Genomic DNA, 25543 nt, shown 5'->3' on the forward strand with positions numbered 1-25543 from the left:
TCGAATCGACCCGAGTTCCATTCCCACTCGCAGCCACCAACATCGGTGACAAACATCTGAACCACTCTTGGTGCAATGTGTAAACATCGCCCTTGGCGGGACAAAGGCGGCCGTAAGGGAGCGGTGTTGACCAGCACTGCTCCCCCCATCGGTGCTGCTCGCCAATAGCACTTGCCCCGACAGCCATGCTGGGCTACCTGCGGGACCTTTATCTCTGTTTTTGTTGTCGTCGTTGTCTCTTGCAGTGAGGAGGCCTCGGGCAGAGGCTCCAAGAGCCAGGCTCGCAAGTCTGCACACAGACGCTCCTAGCGCGCGCACGTGTACACGCGCGTGTACGTGTGTACGTGAGTGTGCCGCGCGCACACACACACACACACGCGTATGTACGTGTGTGTGTGTGTGTGCTTGCGTATGTACGAGGCTACATGCGTGCGCACACGTACACGCGTATACCTGTGTGTGTGTGTGTACACGTGCAAACACACGTACACGCGTATACACCTGTGAATGTGTGTACACACACGTACACGCGTATACCCGTAAGAGTGTGCACGCACGCACACAGGTGTACACGCGTATACACCTGTGTGTGTGTGTGTGTACACGTGCACGCACGTACACGTGCACGCACGTACACGTGTATACACCTGTGTGTGTACACGTGCACACACACGTATACGCATATACACCTGTGTGTGTGTACATGCGCACACACGCACACGCGTATACCCGTAAGAGTGTGCACGCACGCACGCAGGTGTACACCTATGTGCGTGCTTGTGTGCGTGCTTGTGTGCGAGTGTACACACGTGCGCAGAGAAGCACAGGACGCGCGCACGCGCTCCCCCGTGGGGGGGGGGGGGGGGCGGCACACACGCGCCGCTCCCCCCCGCCCCCTCCGCTGATCCCCGTGCCTTCTCCTCTGCCCCCCCAGCCCTCCCAGCTCCTGTGCCCCCCCTCTCCCCTATCTTCCACTGGGCAGGAGCCCCCCCCCCTCCTGAGCCTCATTGTGGACGTCTGTGTGTGTGTGTGTCCGTCTGGGTGGCGGTGCGGTGCTCAGGCTGTAGGGCCGGCAGTGGTAGCTGTAGGGCAGGCAGTGATAGCTGTAGGCGAGGCTGTGAGGCTGTAGTTGAGGCTGTAGGTGAGGCTGTGAGGCTGTAGGGCAGGCTGAGACTCGGTCAGGCCGTAACGATGTAGCGCAGGCTGTAGTTCAGAATGCGATGCTGTAGCTCAGACTGTGCAATTGCTGGTCAAGATGTGAGGCAGTAGGTCAGACTGTAAGACTGTAGGTCAGACCGCATGTAGTTAAGCCCGACTGTAGTTCAGACTGCAGACCGGTAGGTCAGGCTGGGTCTGTTGCTCAGGCTGGGTCTGTAGGTCAGGCTGGGTCTGTAGGTCAGGCTGGGTCTGTAGGTCAGGCTGGGACTGTAGGTCAGGCTGGGTCCGTAGGTCAGGCTGGGACTGTAGGTCAGGCTGGGTCTGTAGGTCAGGCTGGGTCTGTAGGTCAGGCTGGGACTAGGTCAGGCTGGGTCTGTAGGTCAGGCTGGGTCTGTTGCTCAGGCTGGGTCTGTAGGTCAGGCTGGGTCTGTAGGTCAGGCTGGGTCTGTAGGTCAGGCTGGGACTGTAGGTCAGGCTGGGTCCGTAGGTCAGGCTGGGACTGTAGGTCAGGCTGGGTCTGTAGGTCAGGCTGGGTCTGTAGGTCAGGCTGGGACTAGGTCAGGCTGGGTCTGTAGGTCAGGCTGGGACTGTAGGTCAGGCTGGGTCTGTAGGTCAGGCTGGGTCTGTAGGTCAGGCTGGGTCTGTAGGTCAGGCTGGGACTGTAGGTCAGGCTGGGTCTGTAGGTCAGGCTGGGTCTGTAGGTCAGGCTGGGACTGTAGGTCAGGCTGGGTCTGTAGGTCAGGCTGGGTCTGTAGGTCAGGCTGGGTCTGTAGGTAAGGCTGGGACTGTAGCTCGGCCCGACTGGAAGGGGAGATTACGAGGCTTTAGGTGAAGCGCTGTTCCCCGTCGTTGACCCCATGAAGCCGTGGTTCAGAGACTGTGATGGTGTCAATGAGACGCTGTAGGGGCGCGCTGGCGGGTGAGGCTGTCGTTGAGAGTCGGTGTCGGCCTCTATGGCTGTGAGGTCACTCGGACGATGATTTTAAAATTCACGCCGAACTCGGACGCGATTCTCCACAGGCCCCCATGCCCACGGTGTCGCCTCCATCATCATCGTCGTCGTCATCATCATCTCCAAAGTTCCTGGTTTTGATCTTCCACGAAGCTCATTCAATGTCCACCCTCGACCGCATCCGTACAAACCAAACCGTAGCAGATGCGGATGCCTGATGCACAACTGGACAATTAAAAACGCCCCAGTAGTGTGCCACTTTATGGGAACCTCATTTGCCAGTAAAAATATGATAATTGGTTCTTTACCCTTCTATCTGGCAACAAAACTGACACCTTTTTACAAGGAGTCATGTTTGCATAGACCGCAATACCTGCAGTCATAATACAAACAAAAGAACATAACTCTGATAATGTGCACTGTCCCTGAAGTTGATTGGTCCACACCCGAGACAGCTTTCCTTAGAGCCTAGTCTCATATGGGTTGGACCAGATGACGCCAAAAGGCGCACAACTCAAGGACAATGCACCTTCAGAGTATGAGAGCTCGGGGCAAGCATCTACACTATGGGAACCATAGTGTAGATGCTCGGGTGTGGACCAATCAACTTCAGGGACAGTGCACATTATCAGAGTTATGTTCTTTTGTTTGTATTATGACTGCAGGTATTGCGGTCTATGCAAACATGACTCCTTGTAAAAAGGTGTCAGTTTTGTTGCCAGATAGAAGGGTAAAGAACCAATTATCATAGTGTGCCACTTTGTTCATCCTGAACAGAACGTTCAACGTATAACGACGCAGCCCAATCCACAAATACGACGGATACATCGCAGCGACGCACTCCGGTGCTCCTGACACGTCTACCTGGCTTGACCACCTGGATGTGAGATTGTAGTTGTCGCTCTGCGACTACATCAGCAGCCGTACGTCGCCATCACCACTCTCACCGACAGCCTCTCTCTCTGTGTGTGCGATGAAGGGAAGGGCCATCGTCCAAGACGTCGCCTGCTATTTAAGTTTCGTTTTAAGGCCATGCACGCGCACGCACACACGGTGGCGGCAGCGTTGTTGTTATTGTAGACAAGAGCCGAGTTGTTGTTTGTGCTTGTGCACCGCTGATAGCGTCGGCTGATGAAGCTGTGCGGGCGTGCGCTCTGTTCGCCGGCAGCACCGTCGACAGCCAACTTGCAGCGACACTCGTTACGATTCGTCGTCCACCGGGTTGTCTGTGCTGGGCCACGTGGCAACGAACAATCCTGGCAAGACTCGCGTTGCGACACCCTCCGCCGCTCGACACGGCCAAAACGAATTCAGTCACCGCGCGGTGTAACGATGCGTGGACGTTTGTCCACGTCCCGGGCTCCTGCCCTGGAGACGCAGCGTCGATTGAAATGGTCTGGATCTGATCGCTGTTGAACCTGGTCGTGAGAATTAATCCTCTGGCTCACCGGGCGAGTTGAGTGGGTGGGTGGATGAGAGGGTGAGTGCATGTGTGAGTGGGTGGGTGGGTCAGTGGGTAGGAGTGTGGATGGGTGGGCGAGTGAGTAGGTGGGTGAGTAGAAGTGTGGGTGAGTGGATGGGGGGGGTGGGTAGGATGTGGCTGAGTGAGGGGGAGTGTTGATGTGGTACAGGAGGGCGTGGAGCTGAGTGGACTTGCCGATGACTGGTACCAGCGGTGTCAAGATCAGCCTCTGTGGAGGAGGCTCGTGAAGGACGCTACTGGGCAGTTGGAGGCAGTCGCCCTCCAACAACAACGGAGGGCGGAGGAGCGACGCTCACAACAACGAGCGGAGTGGCTAAAGCACAGCAAGTTGGCACAGTAGGGGGCACAGGTGGTGCATCAGCCAGTCGTCTCAGTCAGTCGACCCATGGCACCTGGGTCTGCCCCGTGACCTCCTGCCAGCGGGCGTTCGACACTTCACGTGGCCTCAAGGTGCACATGGCCTGGCACAAGCGTCGTGGTGACGTCACCGCCACTTAGTGGCAAATGGCGGTTGTTGTTGTTGTGTTGGTGGGTGAGCTGGCCCCATCATAATCGGCGCGTTGTCACCACGGCTCGTGCGCCAGGTGACAATTACATTCGTTTGGCCGTGTCAAGTGGTGGAGAGTTTCTCGACACAAATCCGGCCAGGACCGTGACCGCTCTACTAGAGCACGTGGCCTGACCCCCCGGAACTGGACGAGGAGTCGTGACGGTGGCTGCGAGCGAACCCTGTGGCCGGCGTGAGATTTCGGCGGCCCTCGGCCTCGCGATCGTGACATTTACCGCGTGTACGGAATTCCCTCGTTATTCGCGAACTCGCTGTCCGCGCTTTTGGCTATCTGCGAATCGCATCTGGAACTCTACACGACTGCTGCATCGAAAGAGACAAAGTGATTGGATTAATGTATTTATTTAAGGTAATTTATTTTTAAAAAATTTCGTAGGCCAATTTCATTCTCCGCAAAATTTGCTGTTCGCGTGCATCCCCTCCTCACCGTGCACAGCGTTCACCGGTTGTGGAGCCGCATCTGTTGTTTACAGGCAGCAGCAGGAGACGGTCGCCCTCTTACAGGGGGGGGGGGGGGGGCGCTGCAATCGTGAAACCAGAAGGGGGCCCCGGGGGGGGGGGGGGGGGGGGTGAGGCCGCCCTGCATGTATCTGCGTGATGGGAGTTGTGGAAGGGGACCCTCTGTTGCTTTGGGCGGGGTGGGGGCGGTCGTCTTGTAGCCTGTGCGTCATTGCTCACCAAACAGTTTGCAGGCGAGCACTCGATCGAGTTGAGGGGGGGGGGGGGTTCGTGGTGAGCCGTACGTAGCAACAGGCCGAGGGAGGGATACTTGATGTGGTGTGCCGGGTAGGCAGATGTATTCTGGCTCGCAGGCTTAAGACTGGAGGAGGTTGGCAACGTGGCTTAGTGGGCACAGGCCCGTAGCGGGGGGTAGATTCGTCCTGGATGTGGTGGGCAAGGGGTGGGCGGGGGAAACGGACAGACGTGGCCACAATGAACTCCATGGGGGGAAGTGTGACGATTGCCCCTTTGGGAGCCGTCACACTCCGCAAGGCCCTGCCGCCATTTCACGGACACAGCCCGCGGCAGTGGTGGTCGAGGAGAGGGGGTGGTGCGGGTGGTGGGCCATGCTGCTGCTTTGCAAGCTCCTCGGGCACAAGGTAGCCCGAGGAGCTTGCACATCACATCACGGGATATTTCGCGTTCATCGCGAGAGCGGTGGACGACGCGGAGTGGTAGTATTTTAATGGATAATACCCAGCACCACCGCAGTATTAACCAGGGCGGCCTGCTGGGTTCGAACCTTGAGTCCCCGCAACTTGCAGTGAAGGCGCTACTACTACAGCTGGGCCAGCGCCCCGAATATCAACAACGCTTGCACGTACACGCACGTACTCAATCGCGGTGTTTGAGCAGAAATATTCAGATTGTTGGGGCCTCGTGTACTGAACCTGTGTGTGTGTGTGCCACTCAAGAAGCCTCTAGGGCAAATAAACCCGTGATGCCGTAACGGGCCCGTGTCCGCTCTCTTCTTCAATGCCACCGATGCAGCTGCTGCTGCTGCAGAGAGCGAGCGAGTGAGTGAGAGCGAGCGAGTGAGTGAGAGCGAGTGAGCGGTGATGCGTCTCGCAGCCAGAAGTCCCTGAGTTCGATTCCCAACCTGGGCACCTCTCTGTGTGGAGTTTGTTTGTTCTCCCCCTGTTCTGCAGTGAGAGTCGGGAGGGGTGGTGAAGGTGTTGGTGCGCTGCGCGACAAACCAGGCAACCAGTTGGATAGTTGAACCAGAGCTGAACCTCCCCGAAGTCGACTAAGCTTCCAAAGGGTGTCTGGTGCGGTGTGTCACCATGAACATTGCGGAGTCAAAAGGGGCATGGTGCTGGCCATCCACCCCCTCGTGTACCGTGGCGGACTTCATAGGTGCTGCTACCTGCTAACAGGACTTATCCCATATCTGCACAAAGCTCTAAAAGTGTTGACTTCAGATTTTCCATCTTCTCCCCCTGTTCTGAGTCGGCTTCCTCTGGGTTCTGCTTCCTCCCATAGCTAAACCCACACACAGTGGAACCGGCATCGACCAAACCACATCCCCAAAGTTGACATTCCCTGCAAAACTCTTTCAACTGGGATCACACAGCAGCAGCATCGCCCCCTATCGCTGCGACAAACCTGGCAGGACTCTCCTGAACATGAGCCTTGAGACTCGATGAGGCTCTCCTGGGTACTGTATGTTTTTATAGGAACCGGAGAACCCAGATGTAGTGACCAACTCGGAGACACGAAGAGTTGACGGCACTTTTAATTAGCCGAGCACCCTTTGCACAATACACACCCTACGCTGGTCCACGCTCTTATGTCGCTCACTTTATACACAACTCTACGTGGTAATAGGTTCTTACCCTTTCAACTGGGACAAAAACTGACACCTTTATACAAGGCATCATGTTTGCAATAACCACAACACAAGCAGTCAAAATGCAAACAAAAAGAAACAACTCTGATGATAATGTCATTGAAGTCGATTGGTCCACACCCGAGACAGCTTTTCTTAGAGCCTAGTCTCCATTGGTGTTGGACCAGATGATGCATTTTGACTGATTGTGTTGTGGTTATTGAAAACATGATGCCTTGTATAAAGGTGTCAGTTTTTGTACCAGTTGAAAGGGTAAAAACCTACTACTATATTTTGCCACTGGTAAAGGAGATGTCTCAGTGTAAACTCTACGTGTGTCGCGAGCCTACACACAACGCGAGCCGTCTAACACCGACGGCGCTGAACCGAGACAGCCAACTACCGTCTAGCAGCGCAATGTCGAGTGAAGACAACAGCGACGATCTTCAACAGCACAACGGAGATCCCACTCCAAACGACAGCCCCGAGCTCTCGTTCAGGGCCCCCTTTTATGCTCCCAGCGTGGCCTCGCTCCTGGCCACGCCCCTTGTCTAGAACCTACCGGCGGGTTCCCAGGCTCCCCCCACGTGCTCCTGTAACCTTTCCCCCAGATATCCCCTCTGGTGTGTCACGTGGCCTGCTGACGTCAGGGCTGCTGCAAGCTGCAGATCCCCTTCCCCGCCAGCAGCCAGCGCTACGCTGCTGCATTACTTTTCTATGTCGCTAAACAGAGAAACCCCATGCAGAACAGGGGGAGAACAAACTTTTCTCGCACCTACCGATTCGCACGGTTGGCTACGTATGGTGCGAAAGAAGTTCAACATACATACGACGTACAAACTCGCCAGAGAGGGGTAGCGACCCAGTCGGGAATCAAACCCAGGGGCCCCCTTCTACCCAGGAAACCCGAGCGCTCGCTCATGCGGCCACGTTCCCAGCCCTCCGCCGCGTCGGCGGTCGCTTCGAATGTACCGTCACGCGTCCCCACTCTGGAGCTGGTGGTCTAGGCAAGGCTAGAGACATTGGTAGACGTGGGTCACCATCGGGTCATTTGAGTTTATTTGTTTATATTTTTTCAAGCAATCGCGAACGTGCAGAGGGGAGAGGAGGGGGTAGAGAGGGAGCTCTGTAACAGTCTTAAGTATGCACTGGGACTGGCAGATCGCCACAAGCATCACGGAGAGCGGAGGGCGCTGGGTCACAGTGCACGGCACCGCTGGGTCAGTACAGGGCGCTGGGTCACAGTGCACGGCACCGCTGGGTCAGAGTGCAGGGCGCTGGGTCACAGTGCAGGGCCGTGGGTCACAGTGCAGGGCCGTGGGTCAAGTGTTCAGGGGTCATAGTTGAGGGGGGGGGCGATGGGTTAGGGGGGAAGTGCATAAGCGAGGTCACGTGACGTTGCCTGAGTGACCCCTGCTCCGGGTCAGAGGTCGCAAGGAGGGGGGCGTCACCCTCTTCCGTGTCGTCGCTGGCGACGACGGCAGTGGCCTCCTCCGTGGTCTCCACGGCAACTGGAGGAGGTGGGGGTGGGGGCGGGGTTAGCGGGTGGGGGGTCGGGAGGGATCGGCTAACGGGACGTCGCTAATCACCCTCATGGCCACCACCACCACTACCACTACTACCGCCGCCACCACCACCACTACTACCACCACCACCACCACCACCGCCGCCACCACCACCACCACTACCACCACTGCCACCATTACCACCACCGCAACCACCACCACCGCCATCACCGCCACTATCGCCACCACCGCCATCACCACTGCCACTATCACCACCACCCCCATCACCACCACCTCCATCACCACCACCTCCATCACCACCACCTCCATCACCACCACCCTCCATCACCACCACCTCCATCACCACCACCGCCATCACCACCACCGCCGTCACCACCACCACCACCACCACCGCCAGTGTTACCTCGAACGAGCGGCAGAGACGAGCGAACTCCCAGCGTCTCCAGCACGGCACCACCACCACCATCACCACCGCCGCCATCACCACGGCCATCACCACCATCACCACGGCCATCACCACCATCACCGCTACCATCACCACGACCACCACGGCCTGTGAAAACATCACGATTCTCATTAATAATTGATTATTCGGAGAGAATTGCTCTCAAACTCACCAGGTGAGAATTTCTTGTGAACTCACCGGGTGATAAAACCTCTCTAACTCACAGCAGGTGACTTGAGAATCACTCTCAATCTCGCCTGGTGTGTGATAATCACTCCCTGACTCGCCACCGGGTGAGTTGAACCGACACGATCACAAGCGGCGCGACGTTAAACGCCTGCGCACCACGTGACGTTTTGATTTGTTTGGCCGCGCCGGGTGGTGGAGGGCCTTAGAAGACAATCACGGCCAGATCGGTACATGGCCTAACGCAATAATTAATCATGAACAATGATGTTGGCTGCCAACAACCTTAAAGGTAAAAAAATGGCCATCACCAGCAAGAGGAGGAGGTGGGAGGGGAAGGGGGTGAGGAGGAAGAGGGGGTGGAGGAAGAGGGGGAGGGGCGGTAGCCCCAAGTGACCCCGTGTGTGTCACCTGTTCCTGCCGGCGTCAGCAGCGTTTGTCCAGCAGTCAGTTCTACGCACACAGGTACAGACGCAGGTACAAAGACACAATCAGATACACACATACGCGGGTACACGACAATAACAACCGCCATTCGCCAACAAAGCCTTGCCTGCCAGAGGAGCTCACTGATGTGACCGTGTCCAGATCTTTCAAGGATTTGTGAGCTCCTCACACATTTCAGCCTGGTTGAACCCAGGATGGATCGTAGGCAGGCCAGCTTGAATGTTTCTAACCAGCGCAGAACCATCCCTCGACCGCACCTGGTCATCCATCAGCCTCCCATTGTATCTAGACCAGACGGAAATTCCTCCGGTACAGCCATGAAAGGCTTCCCGAACTATGTGTTCAACATTTGTTTAAATGATTTAGGAGTCAGAGGACATCCCTGTCACACCCCAAGGTGAACAGGGAATGGCTCTGAAGCCCGGCCACGTAGCTTTACCCTGCCTGGCCACCATCATGAAGGTCCTTAATGATTGTGAGCAGAGAGTCCGGGACTCCAAAAGCACGAATAACAACTAAAAGCCCTGGCCTGCTGATGGTATAAATAGGCCTTGACCAGGTCAATAAAGCAGAGATGGAGGTCTTGTTGGAATCAACTACACCTCTGCTGTAGCAGATGGACAGAAAATATGGCAACTGTGCAGGACCGCCCTGGTCTGAAACCACATTGGGGCTCCACAAGCCTCTCCTCGGCGTACCTGGCAAGGTAATCTATATATATAGAAGTCAAAAATTGTTTGTGGGTTTGTGTGTGGTCACGCGCTTGGCTCTCCAACGGTGGGGTTGACGTAAAAAAAATAGCCAGGCACCACGCCGTAAGCCCCACGGTCAGCAAGCGCTATTCCTTTTTCACACCCGTCAACTTAAAATTGGTTTACTTGTCGATTTAGTGCGATTTTTGTGCGCTTACATTTTATGTATTTATTTATGACGCCTGCGCGACCGTACCAACTCACGCGCCTTTGGTAGGGGGGGCGGCCCATGCCAAGTCGCACGCCTTCGGTGGTAGTGAGGGGGACATTTTCTTTCGTGTTAAAAATGCTATAAACGCTCATGTAAATTCTTCACTGTGTGATGTCCCCCCCCCCACTCCAATGCGCGTAGTTATCACTACTATACAGTCGCTAGATGCTACCACTATAGGCCGTAGATATCACTGCAGAGCGGCCGGGGAGATCGTGACTGCGGGGGGGGGGGGGGGGGGGGGTAGCAACCCAGCCCCAGCCTAACAAGGTGCCACCTCGGCCGGCTGTACAATCTAGGCGAGGCCGGAGGCTCTGCACGGGACTAGGCCTCACCACGCCACTCTGTCAGGTGAGTACGTTGTGCTATACAGTCGATAAATACTGATATAGAGTCAGCATGTACTACTGTAGTGATAGCAGGTACCACCACAGTTGGTATACACTGCTGTAATCATAGCAGGTACCACCACAGTCAGTATGCACTGCTGTTACATTTTTAAGAGTAGTTTTGAAATATTTTTAAGACCCCGGCAATGCCGGGTACTTCCTGCTAGTGTTGAATAATCCTTGCCAGGACCTTTCCTGGCACACTGAGGAGGGAGATGCCCCTGTAATTGTTACAGTCTGTGCGGTCGGTCCCCCTTCTTGAAGGGTGGACCACCAGAGCATCCTTCCAATCCTGCGGAACCTGTCCAGTGGTCCAGACTGTTGTAATGATGTCGACACACAAATGCCACCCTCCATCAGCAGTTCGCTTGGGAGATCATCTTTGCCCGGCGCTTTTCCTGTTCTCACACTCTGGATCGCGTTCCATACTTCCCCAACTGATGGCACTTCAGCCAGCCACTCACAGGGGGTGACTACTTCTTCCAATATTTAAGGCACAGCAGCTTCAGCGAGGTCATCCCCACCTTGCCCATGATGTTTTCTGGGCTGAGGGAATTCCCCTCCCCCAAGATCTCACAGAAATGCTCAGCAAACCTGCAAACCTGTTTCTGGGGGTCAGAGATCAGATCACCGGTCTTTCCCCGAAGGATGGTGATAGGTGTCGTGCTAATGGAATTAAAGAGTGATTTGTAAACGAGGGCTACCGAGACAGATCCCATCTCCTCAACAACCCGCAACCACCACTTCTCATTCTCTGACGTGGTATGCTATAGATGGTGGGAGTTGGCCTGCTACTTTTTCTCAGCTAGCTGGAACACTTCCTCCGTCAGGGTCTCTGGGGGAGGTTTGGACCGCGTACCCAAAGCAGCCATTGCAGCTACATGAGCCACAGTACTAAACCTTGCCCATTTCCCCTCAACATCAAGAGGAGGGGGGGGGGGGATGCCACCCGCAACTCGAAGCGATGATGACATTCTCACTTGCAACTTTCATCAGCTGAGACCAGGCCACTGTTGGTAGATCCTGGTGTCAAGAACATGGGCCCGCATCTGCTGTTCCGTCACTATATAGTCCCGCAGATGTTCTTACTTGGACCTAGTGTGTATCCATGATTTGTGGATGTGCCAATGCTGGAACAGCGTGTTGGTAATTTCAAGCCCATAGGCTGCACAGAAGTCTAGCAGCCTCCTACCATGGTTATTTTGCTGATGTGGACCATGCCCAGGTGCCCGCGTCATGACAAACTCGGGCATTAAAGACACCCAACAGGATGACTCTATCCCAAGGGGCCATTTTAGCTAGCACCTGTGACAGGAGGTCATAGAAGGCATCGGACTAATCGGCCTTGCCTGCATCCCTCCACGGATATTCGTCTTCGGTGGGGGCACAAATAACCACAACCAGTACTCCTCGCCTCTGGTTGATGGGAAGGCAAGCCCACAGTACCCTGGGACTCACAGCCTCTCACACCTCACTGCCACGCTCCCATGCCCCCTTCATTATTTTGTTCAGAGGAAGAGCCACTCCCTGTTGGTTGGCTAGTTTTCTGCCTCGAGTAGAGGACTGTCAAAACCTCATAGTGACCAGTGATAGAATCAGTCCACCAGACCTCCTGAATACCACAGAGATCCAGGCGGTACTGGTCCAGCTCGCGACAGAGGAGTGGCAGCCTCTCCTCCACACTGAGTCTTTGCACATTCCATGTGGCCACTCACAGTGGCTTTTTGCCATTTCTAGACGAACCCCAAGGTTCAGTCTCCTGACTCTGCCAGGAGACGCCATAGATGCCGCCCATCTCCCGGGACCTCCGGCACAAGCTTAATTTGCGATTTATACCGTGGTCTCGTGGTAATTTAGTTGAAGGTGGATTGGTCACCTGCCCGTCGCACCGTCCAGAGCCCCCGTTTGTCGCTGTGTTGGCTAGGAGCACCATGATGGAAAAAAGCCGATTGGAATCGGCCTTCCCCCCCATGGTATTGCTCACCGCCACGACACTGTTACCGCCCGGCACCATCGAGGAGGTAGGGGGTTGTTTTTGTCGGTACAGAGACAAAGATACACACACAAGTACACACAACAATAGTCACCATTCGCCACAAAGTGGTAGTGATGTCACCACGGCGGTAGACACACACACATGCAAGTACACACCCATGCAGGTATACACTTATGAACACACAGGTACACAAATATGCACAGAGGTTAACACACATGCACAAATGCCTACTTGCTCACCCTCTCACCCCATCACTATTTCCCCGCTCTCTTTAACGTCTCTCGCACTCTCACCATCTCTCTCACTCACACGATCTCTCTCTCTCTCACTCTCACCATCTCTCACTCACACAATCTCTCTCTCACTCTCACCATCTCTCACTCACACAATCTCTCTCGCACTCTCACCATCTCTCTCTCACTCTCACCATCTCTCTCTCACTCTCACCATCTCTCTCTCGCTCTCACCGTCTCTCTCACTCACACGATCTCTCACTCTCACCATCTCTCTCACTCACACGATCTCTCTCTCGCTCTCACCGTCTCTCCGCTGTCTTAGCGCGTCTCGCCGTTGTCTTAGAGTCGTCCCTGGGGTTGAGGTAGTTACGGGGGTCACTCCCTCCCTGAAGTCCACCTGCAGTGAGGAATGCCATTACCACCGTCAATACGATCACCACCATCAATCATTCCCGTGAATCATTTCACTCCCATCACTCTGCCCCCTCCCTGTGTCCCCCACCCCCGGTGCCCCCCAAGCCCCCGGACCACCCCCCCGCCACCGTGCGTCCCCCCCCGTGCCCCCCTTACCTGCACGCGGATGTTGTCAGGGGGCCTGCCCCCCCCCCACTGGAGGTAGGAGAGCAGCGCGGCCACGAGCAGGAACGAGAAGTTACTCACAACTCCGACAAGTGCGCACGTCACGGGGAAGTAATACATCAGGTACCTACGGCAAGACACGCGGCGACCACAATCACACACAAGCACACACAATCACACAAGCACACACAAGCACACACAATCACACACGGGAAGCACACACAAGCACACACAAGCACACACAAGCACACACAAGCACACACAAGCACACAAGCACACACAAGCACGAGTCGTCAACCAGACAAGTTGAACCAGAGGGACAGGGCCAACATCAACATGAGTGCACAAGTTGGCGCCATCACCGCTCATCATGGTGGTGGTGGTGGCGATGGTGGTAATAGGTGGTGATGGTGGTGGTGATGGTGGTGTTGATGGTGGTGGTGATGGTGGTGTTGATGGTGGTGGTGATAGTGGTGTTGATTGATGGTCGTGATGGTGGTGGTGTTGATGGTCGTGGTGGTGGTCGTGTTGTGGTGGTGTGATGGTGTGGTGTGATGGTGGTGGTGTTTGATGTGGTGGTGTTGAGGTGGTGGTTTGATGGTGGTGTTGATGGTCGTTGATGGTGGTGTGTGATGGTGGTGTTGATGGTGGTGGTGGTGATGTGGTGGGTGATGTTGGTGGTGGTGATGGTGGCATCACCTGAGCCTGTGAAGCATGCGTGGATGATGGTGATGATGGTGATGATGGTGATGATGGTGATGATGGTGATGATGGTGTTGATGGTGTTGATGTTGATGGTCGTGGTGGGGTTGATGTTGATAGTTGGTGGTGTTGATATGGTGTGATGTGTGATGTGAGGTGGCGTCACCTGAGCCCCTGTGAATCGTGCGTGGATGATGGTGGTGATGGTGGTGATGATGATGGTGTTGATGGTGGTGGTGGTGGTGATGATGGTGGTGATGGTGATGATGATGGTGTTGATGGTAGTGGTGGTGGGGATGATGGTGATGATGGTGATGATGGTGGCGTCACCTGAGCCCTGTGAATCGTGCGTGGATGCGCACGATTGCCGAGTAGATCTCCACTCTGCGCGCGCGAATCTCAACCAGAGCCCCCCACGTGGGGCGGTACTACACACACACAAAGACAAAGATCCCCCATGTAGCACACACAGGCAGTTGGGGCAAGTGCTGTTAGCGAGTAGCACCTATGAAGGCTGGCACGGCACACCTATGAAAGGGTGGTTGTGTGTGGGTGTATTGTGGCTGTGGGTGGCTGTGCGTGGTGGTTGTGTGTGATTGTGTGTAGTGGTTGCGTGTCATTGTGTGTAGTGGTTGTGTTCGATTGTGTGTGGGTGTATTGTGGCTGTGGGTGGCTGTGCGTGGTGGTTGCGTGTGATTGTGTGTAGTGGTTGTGTTCGATTGTGTGTGGGTGTATTGTGGCTGCGTGTGGTGGTTGTGGTTGCTCACCGCGTTTTCTCGGTAGTCCGAGTAGAAGTTTACGTCAAGCGTCTGCTTCTGCTCGGTCCAACCGCCGAGCAGCAGCGGCGCGTTCACCACAGTCTCCATCAGCCGCAACAACCACGAGCGGTATCGCAACATCACCTGCACCACCGCAAACACCACGGACGGTACCGCTACATCACCTTGCTTTGTTTTGCATGCCTCTACCGACAGTAAATACTGTCCCGTGTAGTGAAGTGTATGGTAAGTCCTCGCTTAACAAGTGGCGTTCACACTGCAATGCGGTTCTTCCATCAGAGAGCGCTTTTCGTGCACTGCGTAATGCGCGCCATTGTAAGGCAGAATGCTCACCGCTATAACGTGGAGTGTACCCCGTCATAATGCGGGGCACGCCCGTCATAACGCGGGTTTCGGAACAGCCGATGAAGAACTACTTTCTGCAGCTGCGCGGCCGAGCGGAGCGGTGATACTGCTAATCCTGCATAATGACTTTAAACCCCTCGCCAAACCTCCTACGCATTTCACAAGTAGTGCTAATCGCATATCTGCATTTCCCATAAATATGCTAAATTCCTCTTGATATGAAAATTATTATGTCAAGACGCTCTTCGACCCTCCATCCCAGCATAAATAGTCGCTCCAAGCCTGGGGCGTGCCATTCAGACTCTGCCTTCTCGACAGACCTGTTCTACACCTGAGGACGGCTGCTTGCGTTGTGGCCGAAACGTCGTGAGAATTATTTTATTATGTTGTATTTTTATTATTTTATTATTTTCCTTCTACGTGACTTTACCGAAAGAACCAAGAAGATGATCTCACTGTGTATGCGTAGTTCATCGCATCCGGTCAAACTTTCTCGTTACAATATTCATGGGGGGGAAATGTTTTTTCTCAACGCGTTTTTCTCTCAACGCGGCACTTTTCAGGAACGCATCTACCGTGTTAAAGGAGGACTTGCTGTATTGCAGCAGGTGCTGTCAATGTGCGAGTACCGCGCGCTCTGCTGTTTGCAGACTCTCGCCTCCGCGCCCGTACGTCTCCATGACGACCATGAACATCCCCAGCCGCTGATTGGTCGGAGACTCGGGGAGGACCAACTCCAGGGAGATGTGGTACGGGGTCCCGAACATCATCGCCTACATCATCACCACCACCAACATCATCAGCATCTACAGCATCACCGTCAACATCATAACCATCGACATCATGGTCAACATCATCATCAACATCACCACCAACTCCAAGGAGATGTGGTACGGGGTCCCGAACATCATCGCCTACATCATCATCACCACAACCATCACCATTACCGTAAACATCATTACCATCGACATCATAGTCAACATCATCACCAACAACTCCAGGGAGATGTGGTAGGGGGTCCCGAACATCATCGCCTACATCATCATCACCATCAACATCATTACCATCTACATCATTATCACCACCACCATCAACATCATCAGCATCTACAGCATCAACATCATCAGCATCTACATCATAGTCAACATCATCATCAACATCACCACCAACTTCAGAGATGTGTGATACGGGGTCCCGAAAATCGTCATCATCAACTGGTCCCGGTCCTCCTCAGAATTGGGGAGACAAAGGCGGCCGGGCGTGTTTCTCACCACACCACCCCCTCGTAGGTGTCGTGTCGGCCTCTATTAGTGCTCGCTAACAGCACTTGCCCCGACAGTCTGTGCAGGCTACACGGGGGGTCTTTGTCTCTGTGTGCGAGTGACCTGGTCACGCCCGTGGTTGGTGGTGAGCGAGACGTTAGCCACGGGGAATGAGCACAGCTCCTCCCCGAGACGGGGGCAGTCGGACCTGGGGCAACACACAGGGGGGTGACACAACAACAACACACAGGGGGGTGACACAACAACAACAACAGCGACAGCAGCTCGTGCCTGGCTAGGTGCACTGCGAGGTTGCCGTCGCGTTACGTGGGAGGCTCGCTGCTGGCAGGTCGCGGGACAGGTCAACACACACACACAATGCATCTGCACCCTCCCCACCACCACCACCGGTAGTGTCTCCTCGGTCCCGTGTCCCCCTTGTTACCCCTGTGTGCTCCGCCCCCCACGACTCCCTCGTTTCTCCTGCGCCTTGGCCGTGTCCCCCGGTGTCTCCTCGCCGCGTCTCCCCCCTCGTGTTCCCTGCAAGCCCCCTCAGGTCTCCGTGTCCCCTGCGTCTCCCCCGCTCACGTCCCGCACATGGCCGCGTTGTCTCCACGTCCCTCTTGCCTCTCTCGCGTACAGCACATTCCGCCTGCGTCTCCACTCCCCTTGGGGCGCGTCTGCTCTAAACTCTAATCCCGTCTCGGTCCCCTCGTGTCTCCCCCTCAGTCCCCTTCCACCCGTGCGTCTCCACGTCTCCCCCCCCCCCCCCCTCGCATGCGTCTCCCTCCATTCGGACCTCTCCTTTACGAGCCCAGGCGGCCAGGGCCCCGCTACCTGAAGTGGTAGTGCGCGGGCGCCTCGAAGCTCACGGCCGGCATGTACGAGTAGTAGAAGGAGCCGTAGAGGAAGAGCGACACCCAGAGCAGTAGCAGCAGCACGGAGCCGGCGAGCGCGGCGCGCAGCAGCGAGCGCCGCGCCCGAACCAACCCCAGCACCAGCGCCTCGTGGCCCCACGCCGCCAGCAGCAGCAGCGGCCGCGCCGACAACGACGGCGCCGCCGGGGGACCACCACCCGCGCCGCCTCCCCGGCCCCGCGGCGGCGGCGGCAGAGGCGGCGCGGTGGGGACCCGGGGACCCCGCATCACCGCGCCGCCCGGAGCTCTCGGCCGCGTTCTCGCGCGCCGGCGGCGAACCCTGGCAAACGCCGGCACGGCTCGAGGCAGCGCTAGGCCGCAGCTGCCGCGAATGCTGTGGCTGGTGAAGACGGGGGGGGTGGGCCGGTAGGAGGGAGAGAGACGGGGGGTTGTGGGTCACTTAGGGTCAGATCGGGGTGGCCGTAGAGGTCAGAGTCACGCGGGAGGTCACCCCGCCGCTGCCGCAGAGCCGCACACGTGCGCGCTAATTTGAATCAGCTGTTTACAGGATGCACTTCCGGGATACGTCACCGCTGGACACGCCCCCTTCACCCCGCGGGATGACATCACTTCCTAACCGGCCTCCGAGTTGTCAAGGGGGGCCTGGGGTCGAGATTGAACCCAGCTACGTGGGGGGCCCAGGCGGCGAGATCAAGGGGCTCCGGGGGGTCACGGGGGTACGGACCCAGGCGGCGAGATCAAGGGGCTCCGGGGGGTCACGGGGGTACGGACCCAGGCGGCGAGATCAAGGGGCTCCGGGGGGTCACGGGGGTACGGACCCAGGCGGCGAGATCAAGGGGCTCCGGGGGGTCACGGGGGTACGGACCCAGGCGGCGAGATCAAGGGGCTCCGGGGGGTCACGGGGGGTACGGACCGAGGCGGCGAGATCAAGGGGCTCCGGGGGGTCACGGGGGGTACGGACCGAGGCATTCGAAGTTTGCCGGTGGGACTCAAACCCCCTTGGACTGGAGGAGCCGAGTCGTCGTCGTCTCCGGCGATCGAACCCCGGGACCCGTGGGGGTCTGTGACTCAACCCCCTGGGACTCGGGGGTCGACTCAAGGCATCATTCGACTCAGGAACCCCCAGGGAAGGGAGTCAAACCTGAGACTCTGGGGGTGAGGAGCGGGGAGATTTTCAGCGGTCAAACTCAAGGCCTTGAGACGAAGTCGACCGGCGTCTGCGGGTGGCGCCCAGGGCGCTCAGGGGACCGCAGCTGCCCTTGAACCTCGCCTCGAACTCGCCCTCCTCGCGACTCGGGGCTACCGGGCAGTGCACGCCATGTTCTCATGCCGGGGCCGAGTCACGCCGGGTCCGTGGCACCCGGGCCTGAGGCGTCTCCGCACGGGTTCCAGTTCCGCTGTTCCCCGTGGCCCGGCTGTTCCCGGGGGACCGGCTGTTCCTGGGGGACCAGCTGCTCCCGGGGGGTCAGCTGTTCCCGGGGGACCAGCTGTTCCTGGGGGGCCAGCTGTTCCTGGGGGGCCAGCTGTTCCCGGGGGACCAGCTGTTCCCGGGGGACCGGCTGTTCCCGGGGGGCCGGCTGTTCCCGGGGGGGCCGGCTGTTCCCGGGGGACCAGCTGTTCCTGGGGGGCCAGCTGTTCCCGGGGGCCCGGATCTCGTGTCCGACCTGGTGGCCACTTTGAGCGCGGGGCTCCGCGTGGCCACGCAGCGCGCCGCCCGCGCCGGGCGCCAGTGGTGGAGCCGCTACGAGGAGGTGGTGGGCCTCACGGAACTACGAGACGCGCAGAGCAAAGTGACGCAGGTACCCACGACCCCTGGAGGAGTCAACAAGGGTGGGGACCACGGGGGCTTGTGTACTAGAGGACCATGGGACCACGGATACTGGAGTGTCAGAGTACTGTGGGACCACGTGTGCTGGAGTACTAGAGCTACGGTACCACGGGTCCTGGAGTGCCAGAGTGATGTGGGACCACGTGTGCTGGAGTTCTAGAGGACCATGGTACCACAGGATACTGGAGTGTCAGAGTACTGTGGGACCACGTGTGCTGGAGTACTAGAGGACCATGGTTCCGCAGGATACTGGAGTGTCAGAGTGATGTGGGACCACGTGTGCTGGAGTTCTAGAGGACCATGGTTCCACAGGATACTGCAGTGTCAAGAGTGCTGTGGGACCACGTGTGCTGGAGTTCTAGAGGACCATGGTACCACAGGATACTGGAGTGTCAGAGTGCTGTGGGACCACGTGTGCTGGAGTTCTAGAAGACTATGGTACCACAGGATACTGGAGTGTCAGAGTGATGTGGGACCACGTGTGCTGGAGTACTAGAGGGCCATGGTACCACAGGATACTGCAGTGTCAGAGTACTGTGGGACCACGTGTGCTGGAGTTCTAGAGGACCATGGTACCACGGATACTGGAGTCAGTACTGTGGAACCACGTGTGCTGGAGTTCTAGAGGACCATGGTACCACAGGATACTGCAGTGTCAAGAGTGCTGTGGGACCACGTGTGCTGGAGTTCTAGAGGACCATGGTACCACAGGATACTGGAGTGTCAGAGTGCTGTGGGACCACGTGTGCTGGAGTACTAGAGGACCATGGTACCACAGGATACTGCAGTGTCAAGAGTGCTGTGGGACCACGTGTGCTGGAGTTCTAGAGGACCATGGTACCACAGGATACTGGAGTGTCAGAGTGCTGTGGGACCACGTGTGCTGGAGTTCTAGAAGACTATGGTACCACAGGATACTGGAGTGTCAGAGTGATGTGGGACCACGTGTGCTGGAGTACTAGAGGACCATGGTACCACAGGATACTGGAGTGTCAGAGTACTGTGGGACCACGTGTGCTGGAGTTCTAGAGGACTATGGTACCACGGGTACTGGAGTGTCAGAGTGATGTGGGACCACGTGTGCTGGAGTTCTAGAGGACCATGGTTCCACAGGATACTGGAGTGTCAGAGTACTGTGGGACCACGTGTGCTGGAGTACTAGAGAAATGGTACCACGGATACTGCAGTGCCAGAGTACTGTGGGACCACGTGTGCTGGAGTTCTAGAGGACCATGGTACCACGGATGCTGCAGTTCCAGAATACTTTGGGACCACGTGTGCTGGAGTTCTAGAGGACCATGGTACCACGGATACTGGAGTGCCAGAGTACTGTGGGACCACGTGTGCTGGAGTTCTAGAGGACCATGGTACCACGGGTACTGGAGTGTCAGAGTACTGTGGGACCACGTGTGCTGGAGTTCTAGAGGACCATGGTACCACAGGATACTGGAGTGCCAGAGTACTGTGGGACCACGTGTGCTGGAGTTCTAGAGGACCATGGGTGCTGAAGCACTGTCGTGGTATTGTGTCGTGGAACCAACAGTCGCAGGTCATTGCTGCTGCACAGGAGGTGGTGGTATTGTGGTGGTGGCAGCAGTGGCGGTGATGGTGATAGAAGTTCTGGTGGCGGTGGTAGCAATTTTGGTGATAGTGGTGGTGCTGGTGGTGGTGGTGGTCGCAGTTTTAGTGGTGGTGGTGGTCGTGGCGGGTGGTAGCAGTTGTGGTGGTGGTGGGAGCAGTTCTGGTTGTGGTGGTTGGTGGTGGCAGTTCTGGAGGTGGTGGTGGTGGTGGGAGCAGTTCCGGTGGTGGTAGTAGCAATTGTGGTGGTAGTGGTGGTAGCAGTTGTGGTGGTGGTGGGAGCAGTTCTGGTTGTGGTGGTTGGTGGTGGCAGTTCTGGTTGTGGTTGGTGGTGGTGGTGGGAGCAGTTCTGGTTGTGGTGGTTGGTGGTGGCAGTTCTGGAGGTGGTGGTGGTAGCAGTTCTGGAGGTGGTGGTTTCCCAACGGAGCCATGGGGAAACGAGACAAGTGCTTGGGAGAAGGCGCTCAGAACCGGCGCCAACAATTTGCCCAAGCTCAGTGATCCTATGTCGTGATGTCGTGGCTGTGGCCATCCCCCAGGCGGAGGGGGTGTTCCTAGCGGCACGCGGGGCCGTGCGCCAGGCCCAGGCCCAGGTGGACGCGCTCCAGGTTCAGCTGCGCCAGGCCAGGGACCGGCTGGAGCGAGTGGAGAGAGACGACGCCAGGTACCTGGAGCTCGCTACTGAGGAGCACCGCCTCCTGCAGGTGAGACACGGGGACACGGGACAGGGGTGGACAGGGACGGGGGTCAAGGGACAGGGGGACAGGGGGTCAAGGGACAGGAGGACATGGGGCAGGGGGAGATGTGGAATGGGGGAGACGGGGACACGGGACAGGGGAGGACGGGGACAGGGGGTCAAGGGACAGGGTGACACGGGGCAGGGAGAGATGGGGAATGGGGGAGACGGAGACACGGGGACACGGGACAGGGGTGGATGGGGACGGGGGACAGGGGGTCAAGGGACAGGGGGACAGGGGATCAAGGGACAGGGGGACAGGGGGTCAAGGGGAGATGGGGAATGGGGGAGACGGAGACACATGTGGGACATGTGCGGTGTCTACTTGATCATCAGCTTGTGTCCTGTATGTCTCTTAAACCATGGTCCCGTGCGTTCCGTGTGTGCTTGTCGCGTATGACTGCGTGCCATTTGCTGCGTCTCATATCCTCCTTGTGTCTCCACAGGAGGAGTGCACGATGCGAGCGGGCTTCATGCACTGCGTGTCTCCCGGTGTCTCACCGTGTCTCCCCGTGTCTCCCCGTGTCTCACCGTGTCTCACCGTGCCTCCCCGTGTATCACCGTGTCTCCCTGTGTCTCCCTGTGTCTCACCGTGTCTCACCATGTCTCACCATGTCTCCCTGTATTTCCCCAAGCCTCCCCCAGCCACCGTGTCTCCCCATGTCTCCCCATCCCCACCGCCCATGTCTCCCCCATGTCTCCCTATGCCCCTACCGTGTCTCACTGTGTCTCTACGTCTCTCCCCATGCCCCCCCTCTGTATTCCCCGTGTCTGCGCAGGAGGAGCGCGTATTGTAAGCGGGCTACATGCACTGTGTGGCGTGTCTCCGTTTGTCTTCCTATGCCCCCCACCATGTCTCACTATGTTCCCCCGCCCCCGTGTCTGCCCCGTGTCTCCGCACGAGCACATGGTGCGCGTAGGCTACATGCACTGCGTGTTTCCGATTGTCTCCCCGTGTCTCCCCGTGTCTCCCCGTGTCTCCCTCCTTGTCTTCCCCGTGTCTCCCTCCTTGTCTTCCCCGTGTCTCCGCAGGAGGAGCGCGTGGTGTGAGCGTGCTACATGCACTCCGTGTCCCCCGTTTGTCTCCCCGTTTGTCTCCCTGTGTCTCCCCGTCTCCAGTTGTCTCACCATGCCCCCCCCGTGTTTTCTCCGCAGGAGGAGCGCGTGGTGCGCGCCAACCACGTGCGCTGCGCCCACGCGGAGCGCGACGCGTTCTCCGCGTTCTCGGCGGGCGTGCGCGAGAGCCACGAGAAGGAGCGCGCTCGCACCGAGCGCACCAAGAACTGGTCGCTCATCGGCTCCATCGTGGGGGCCCTGGTCGGCGTCGCGGGCTCCACGTACATCAACCGGGCAAGCGGCGGGGGGGGGGGGGGGTGTGCGGGGCATGGGGGACATGTGGGGGTTTGCTTTGCTGTGTCAACTTGTGTCCCCCCATCATGGTCATCGTCATTGTTGTCCCCATGTCCCACATGAATCCTACGTGTCCTGTGGGAATCCCATCACTTCTCCCGTACGGCCTTCGTCATTACCATCGTCATTACCATCGTCATTACCATCGTCATTACCATCGTCATTACCATCGTGATGTCGTCGTCGTCGTCGTGATCCCCTTCGTGCGCCCTGTGTGCGAGTCCCATGCACCCCACACGCGGCTCCATCATCTTCGTCGCCGCCGCAATGGTAAGGGTGCTCTCGCCCACTCTCCACACCAAAGACAAAGATCCCCCATATAGCCTGAACGGACGAGGCAGCGGGTGGCCTACACTACGCCCAGCCACCTTTGTCTCCCTCATGGCGATGTTTACACATCACACCGGGTACTCATTTGAGGCTCAGTCAACCTGGGGGAGGTCCGGTTTAGATAATTAGGACTGGTGTTGGCCGTGAGCGGGAGTCGAACTCGGGTCGCCGGATTCGTAGCGCAGCGCTCTAACCGCCCCCCCCCCCCCCCCGTAGGTCCGCCTGGCCGAGCTGCGCCAGCTCGTGGGGGAGGCACGGGGCGGCCCCGAGTCGTTGCAGGATGCGCTCCGGGAGCAGGCGGCGGCGCACGCGCAGCAGCAGGCGCAGCTCGCAGGCGCCGTGACGCAGCTCCGCACGCTGCTGCTTGGTGCGCCCCACACACGCGCCACTCTCCCCCGTGGTGTGCACGTGTCGCTCTCCCTCGTGTGTCGCTCTCTACCGTATGCGCGTGTCAGTGAAATAGTCTAGGGCCATCCCCTGGTGCGGTGTATAGTGGGGAAACAGGCAAATGGGCGTGGTTCTGGCCACACCACCTCCTCTTGTGTCACCTCAACCTTCATCGGTGCTACTCACAGCACTTGCCTCAACAGTCTGTTAAGGCTACACAGGGGATCTTTGTCTTTCTCCCTGTCTCATGCGTCTATCTCTCACGCGTCTCACACTAGCGCGAGCCGCCCCTTCTCCCTGCACTGGCGCCACGTCTAGCATCTCCCGTCTTTTCCCAGCCGCCAGCACCACCAGGACCCAGCAGCAGCCGCAGCTGCTGGCACCGACACCCGGATCCGCGGAGCCGGCGCCGAGCGTTGGCGGCGGCGTTGGCAGCGACGACGGCGGCGACGACGGTGTGGCCGGCGGGATGCCCGCGTGGCTGGCGCCGCTGCGGGAGGCGGCGGAGCGCTCGGACCGGCGGCTCTCCGAGCTGGCGGGTGGGGTGCGCGAGCTGCGCCGGCTCGCCCGCGGCTCCGCCGCCGCCGGCCACGCGGGGCCCACGGCGCAAGTCGAGGGGAGCGGCGAGAGCGGCGAGAGCGACCAAACGGCGGCGGAACCGGCGGGGACGGAGCGCGGCCCGGAACCGGCGGACGGCGGCGCTTGGCCGGAAGGGACCGGCGCTCTGCGGGAGGGGACCGCCGAGGAGGAGGAGGAGATTGAGCGCGAGGTGGCGGTGCTGGGCGCCCTGTGGGACACGGAGGAGCGGCTGGCGCGCCGCGTCGACCGGCTGGCGTGGGCCGGGGTGGCGCTGGCGGTGGGGGCGGCTGCTGTGGCCGCGGTGGTCGCGCGGGGGGGGTGATGGCGCCGGTCGGGGGGCAAGGGAGTATGTGCAACACACAATTGTGCACACGGCAGCAAATGTTCACCGTTAATTGGCGGTGAATTTACCATGGCGCTTGTGCCAGGCTAGGTGTACCTCGAGGCCGTCACGTGAAGTGTGAAAGGCTCGCTGCTGGTAAGTCATAGGACAGACCCAAGTGCCACGGGTTGTGCTGAGATGACTGGTAGATGCATCAACTGTGCTCCCTACTGTGCCACCTTGCAAACACTTTAGACACACATGTAACACGCATACATACACATGCTCGCAAGGTTGGGACATGCATCGTTGAGTGCGAGAAGCAACTTTAATGGATGAATAATCGCTCGTGCCAGTCACTCACATCGCTCCCTCCCGGTTGTGCCTCCGTCCGCTTGTGACACCTTGCTGCTGCTGCGATTGGTTACGTTGTGATTTAGCGATATGATATGCGATGATTAAAGTGCAGAGGCAGCTGCTGCAGTTGCGAGTTATCGAGGAGACCCACGTGGGAAACCCTGGAAACTACTGACAAACCTTCCCGGTGCTGGAGCTGTCAATAAATAAACCACGTCACGTGGTGGTGGTGATGTTGGTGGTGCGATGGTGTTTCTGATAATTGGTGGTGGCGGCGGTCGTGATGAGTGGTGGTGGTGTAGTGGTTGTGGTGACCCAATCGGTAACCAGGCTCAAACCTGCTTAGCTTCTCTGTTCTGTTGCGATTGGACACATTGCGGGAGATTTGGTCATGAGAAAAATGATCGTGGTGGTGATGGGGGCCGGTGTGGGCCAGTGTATGCAGGAGTGAGGAGATGTGGGCAGCTGGGCGAGGGATCTTGAGTGCGCGACATTGAGAGACACTTCTATTAGTTTATTATGATGCTAGTTTGTGCATCAGTGAGGAACCTGCGTCTCGATTAGTGGTTCTCAGGGTGCGGTCCCCATGACCCCCCCGGTGGTCCGTGACAGTCCTCCAGGTAGTTCGTGGAACTCTGATGCAAACGAAGGTTGATCCTCGAGTAACGACTACGTTTTTACACCCTTAGTTTAAGACGTTAATTTAGATTTTACTTGTGATATTTAATTTATAAAATTAAGTTAGGTAAATTGTCCTGATCAAACTACCCTAACCCTAAGATCTAAATGCCAC

General features: G+C 57.7%; 3 protein-coding genes across 3 annotated transcripts in view; 1 reads left to right on the forward strand and 2 right to left on the reverse strand.

Moving 5' to 3' along the window:
* Positions 1-25543, reverse strand: part of LOC133342033 (uncharacterized) — a 153138-nt gene that overhangs the window by 83027 nt on the left and 44568 nt on the right. The gene's annotated exons all lie outside the window — the stretch shown is intronic.
* On the reverse strand, positions 6424-17782 carry BSCL2 (BSCL2 lipid droplet biogenesis associated, seipin). Its single transcript, XM_061551407.1, has 10 exons — positions 17183-17782; positions 16469-16553; positions 15713-15856; positions 14727-14861; positions 14290-14387; positions 13249-13384; positions 12982-13075; positions 9059-9100; positions 8420-8569; positions 6424-8001 (listed from the first exon to the last, which is right to left on the reverse strand). The coding sequence occupies exons 1-10, from the start codon at positions 17488-17490 to the stop codon at positions 7793-7795; spliced, it is 1401 nt and encodes a 466-aa protein (XP_061407391.1). The 5' UTR covers positions 17491-17782; the 3' UTR covers positions 6424-7792.
* On the forward strand, positions 18078-24749 carry LOC133342918 (mitochondrial potassium channel-like). The gene is made up of 6 exons (XM_061552309.1): positions 18078-18818; positions 18856-19022; positions 21169-21333; positions 22521-22715; positions 23322-23472; positions 23831-24749. Exons 1-6 carry the CDS (start codon positions 18542-18544, stop codon positions 24391-24393), a joined length of 1518 nt encoding a protein of 505 aa, XP_061408293.1. The 5' UTR covers positions 18078-18541; the 3' UTR covers positions 24394-24749.

The sequence above is a fragment of the Lethenteron reissneri genome, chromosome 2 (genome assembly GCF_015708825.2).
Source record: "Lethenteron reissneri isolate LAM-NWPU_2019-01 chromosome 2, ASM1570882v1, whole genome shotgun sequence".
NCBI lineage: Eukaryota > Metazoa > Chordata > Hyperoartia > Petromyzontiformes > Petromyzontidae > Lethenteron > Lethenteron reissneri.

Excerpts from the sequence above, each read along its gene's own strand:
- LOC133342918 (XM_061552309.1), top strand. The coding sequence starts at position 18,542 with ATGTTCTCATGCCGGGGCCGAGTCACGCCGGGTCCGTGGCACCCGGGC. Across the intron at positions 19,023-21,168 it reads CGCAGAGCAAAGTGACGCAG|GCGGAGGGGGTGTTCCTAGC; the intron begins GTACCCACGACC and ends GCCATCCCCCAG. Across the intron at positions 22,716-23,321 it reads GCTCCACGTACATCAACCGG|GTCCGCCTGGCCGAGCTGCG; the intron begins GCAAGCGGCGGG and ends CCCCCCCCGTAG.
- BSCL2 (XM_061551407.1), bottom strand. The coding sequence starts at position 17,490 with ATGCGGGGTCCCCGGGTCCCCACCGCGCCGCCTCTGCCGCCGCCGCCG. Across the intron at positions 16,554-17,182 it reads CCCGCGCACTACCACTTCAG|GTCCGACTGCCCCCGTCTCG; the intron begins GTAGCGGGGCCC and ends GTGTTGCCCCAG. Across the intron at positions 14,388-14,726 it reads CGGACTACCGAGAAAACGCG|TACCGCCCCACGTGGGGGGC; the intron begins GTGAGCAACCAC and ends GTGTGTGTGTAG.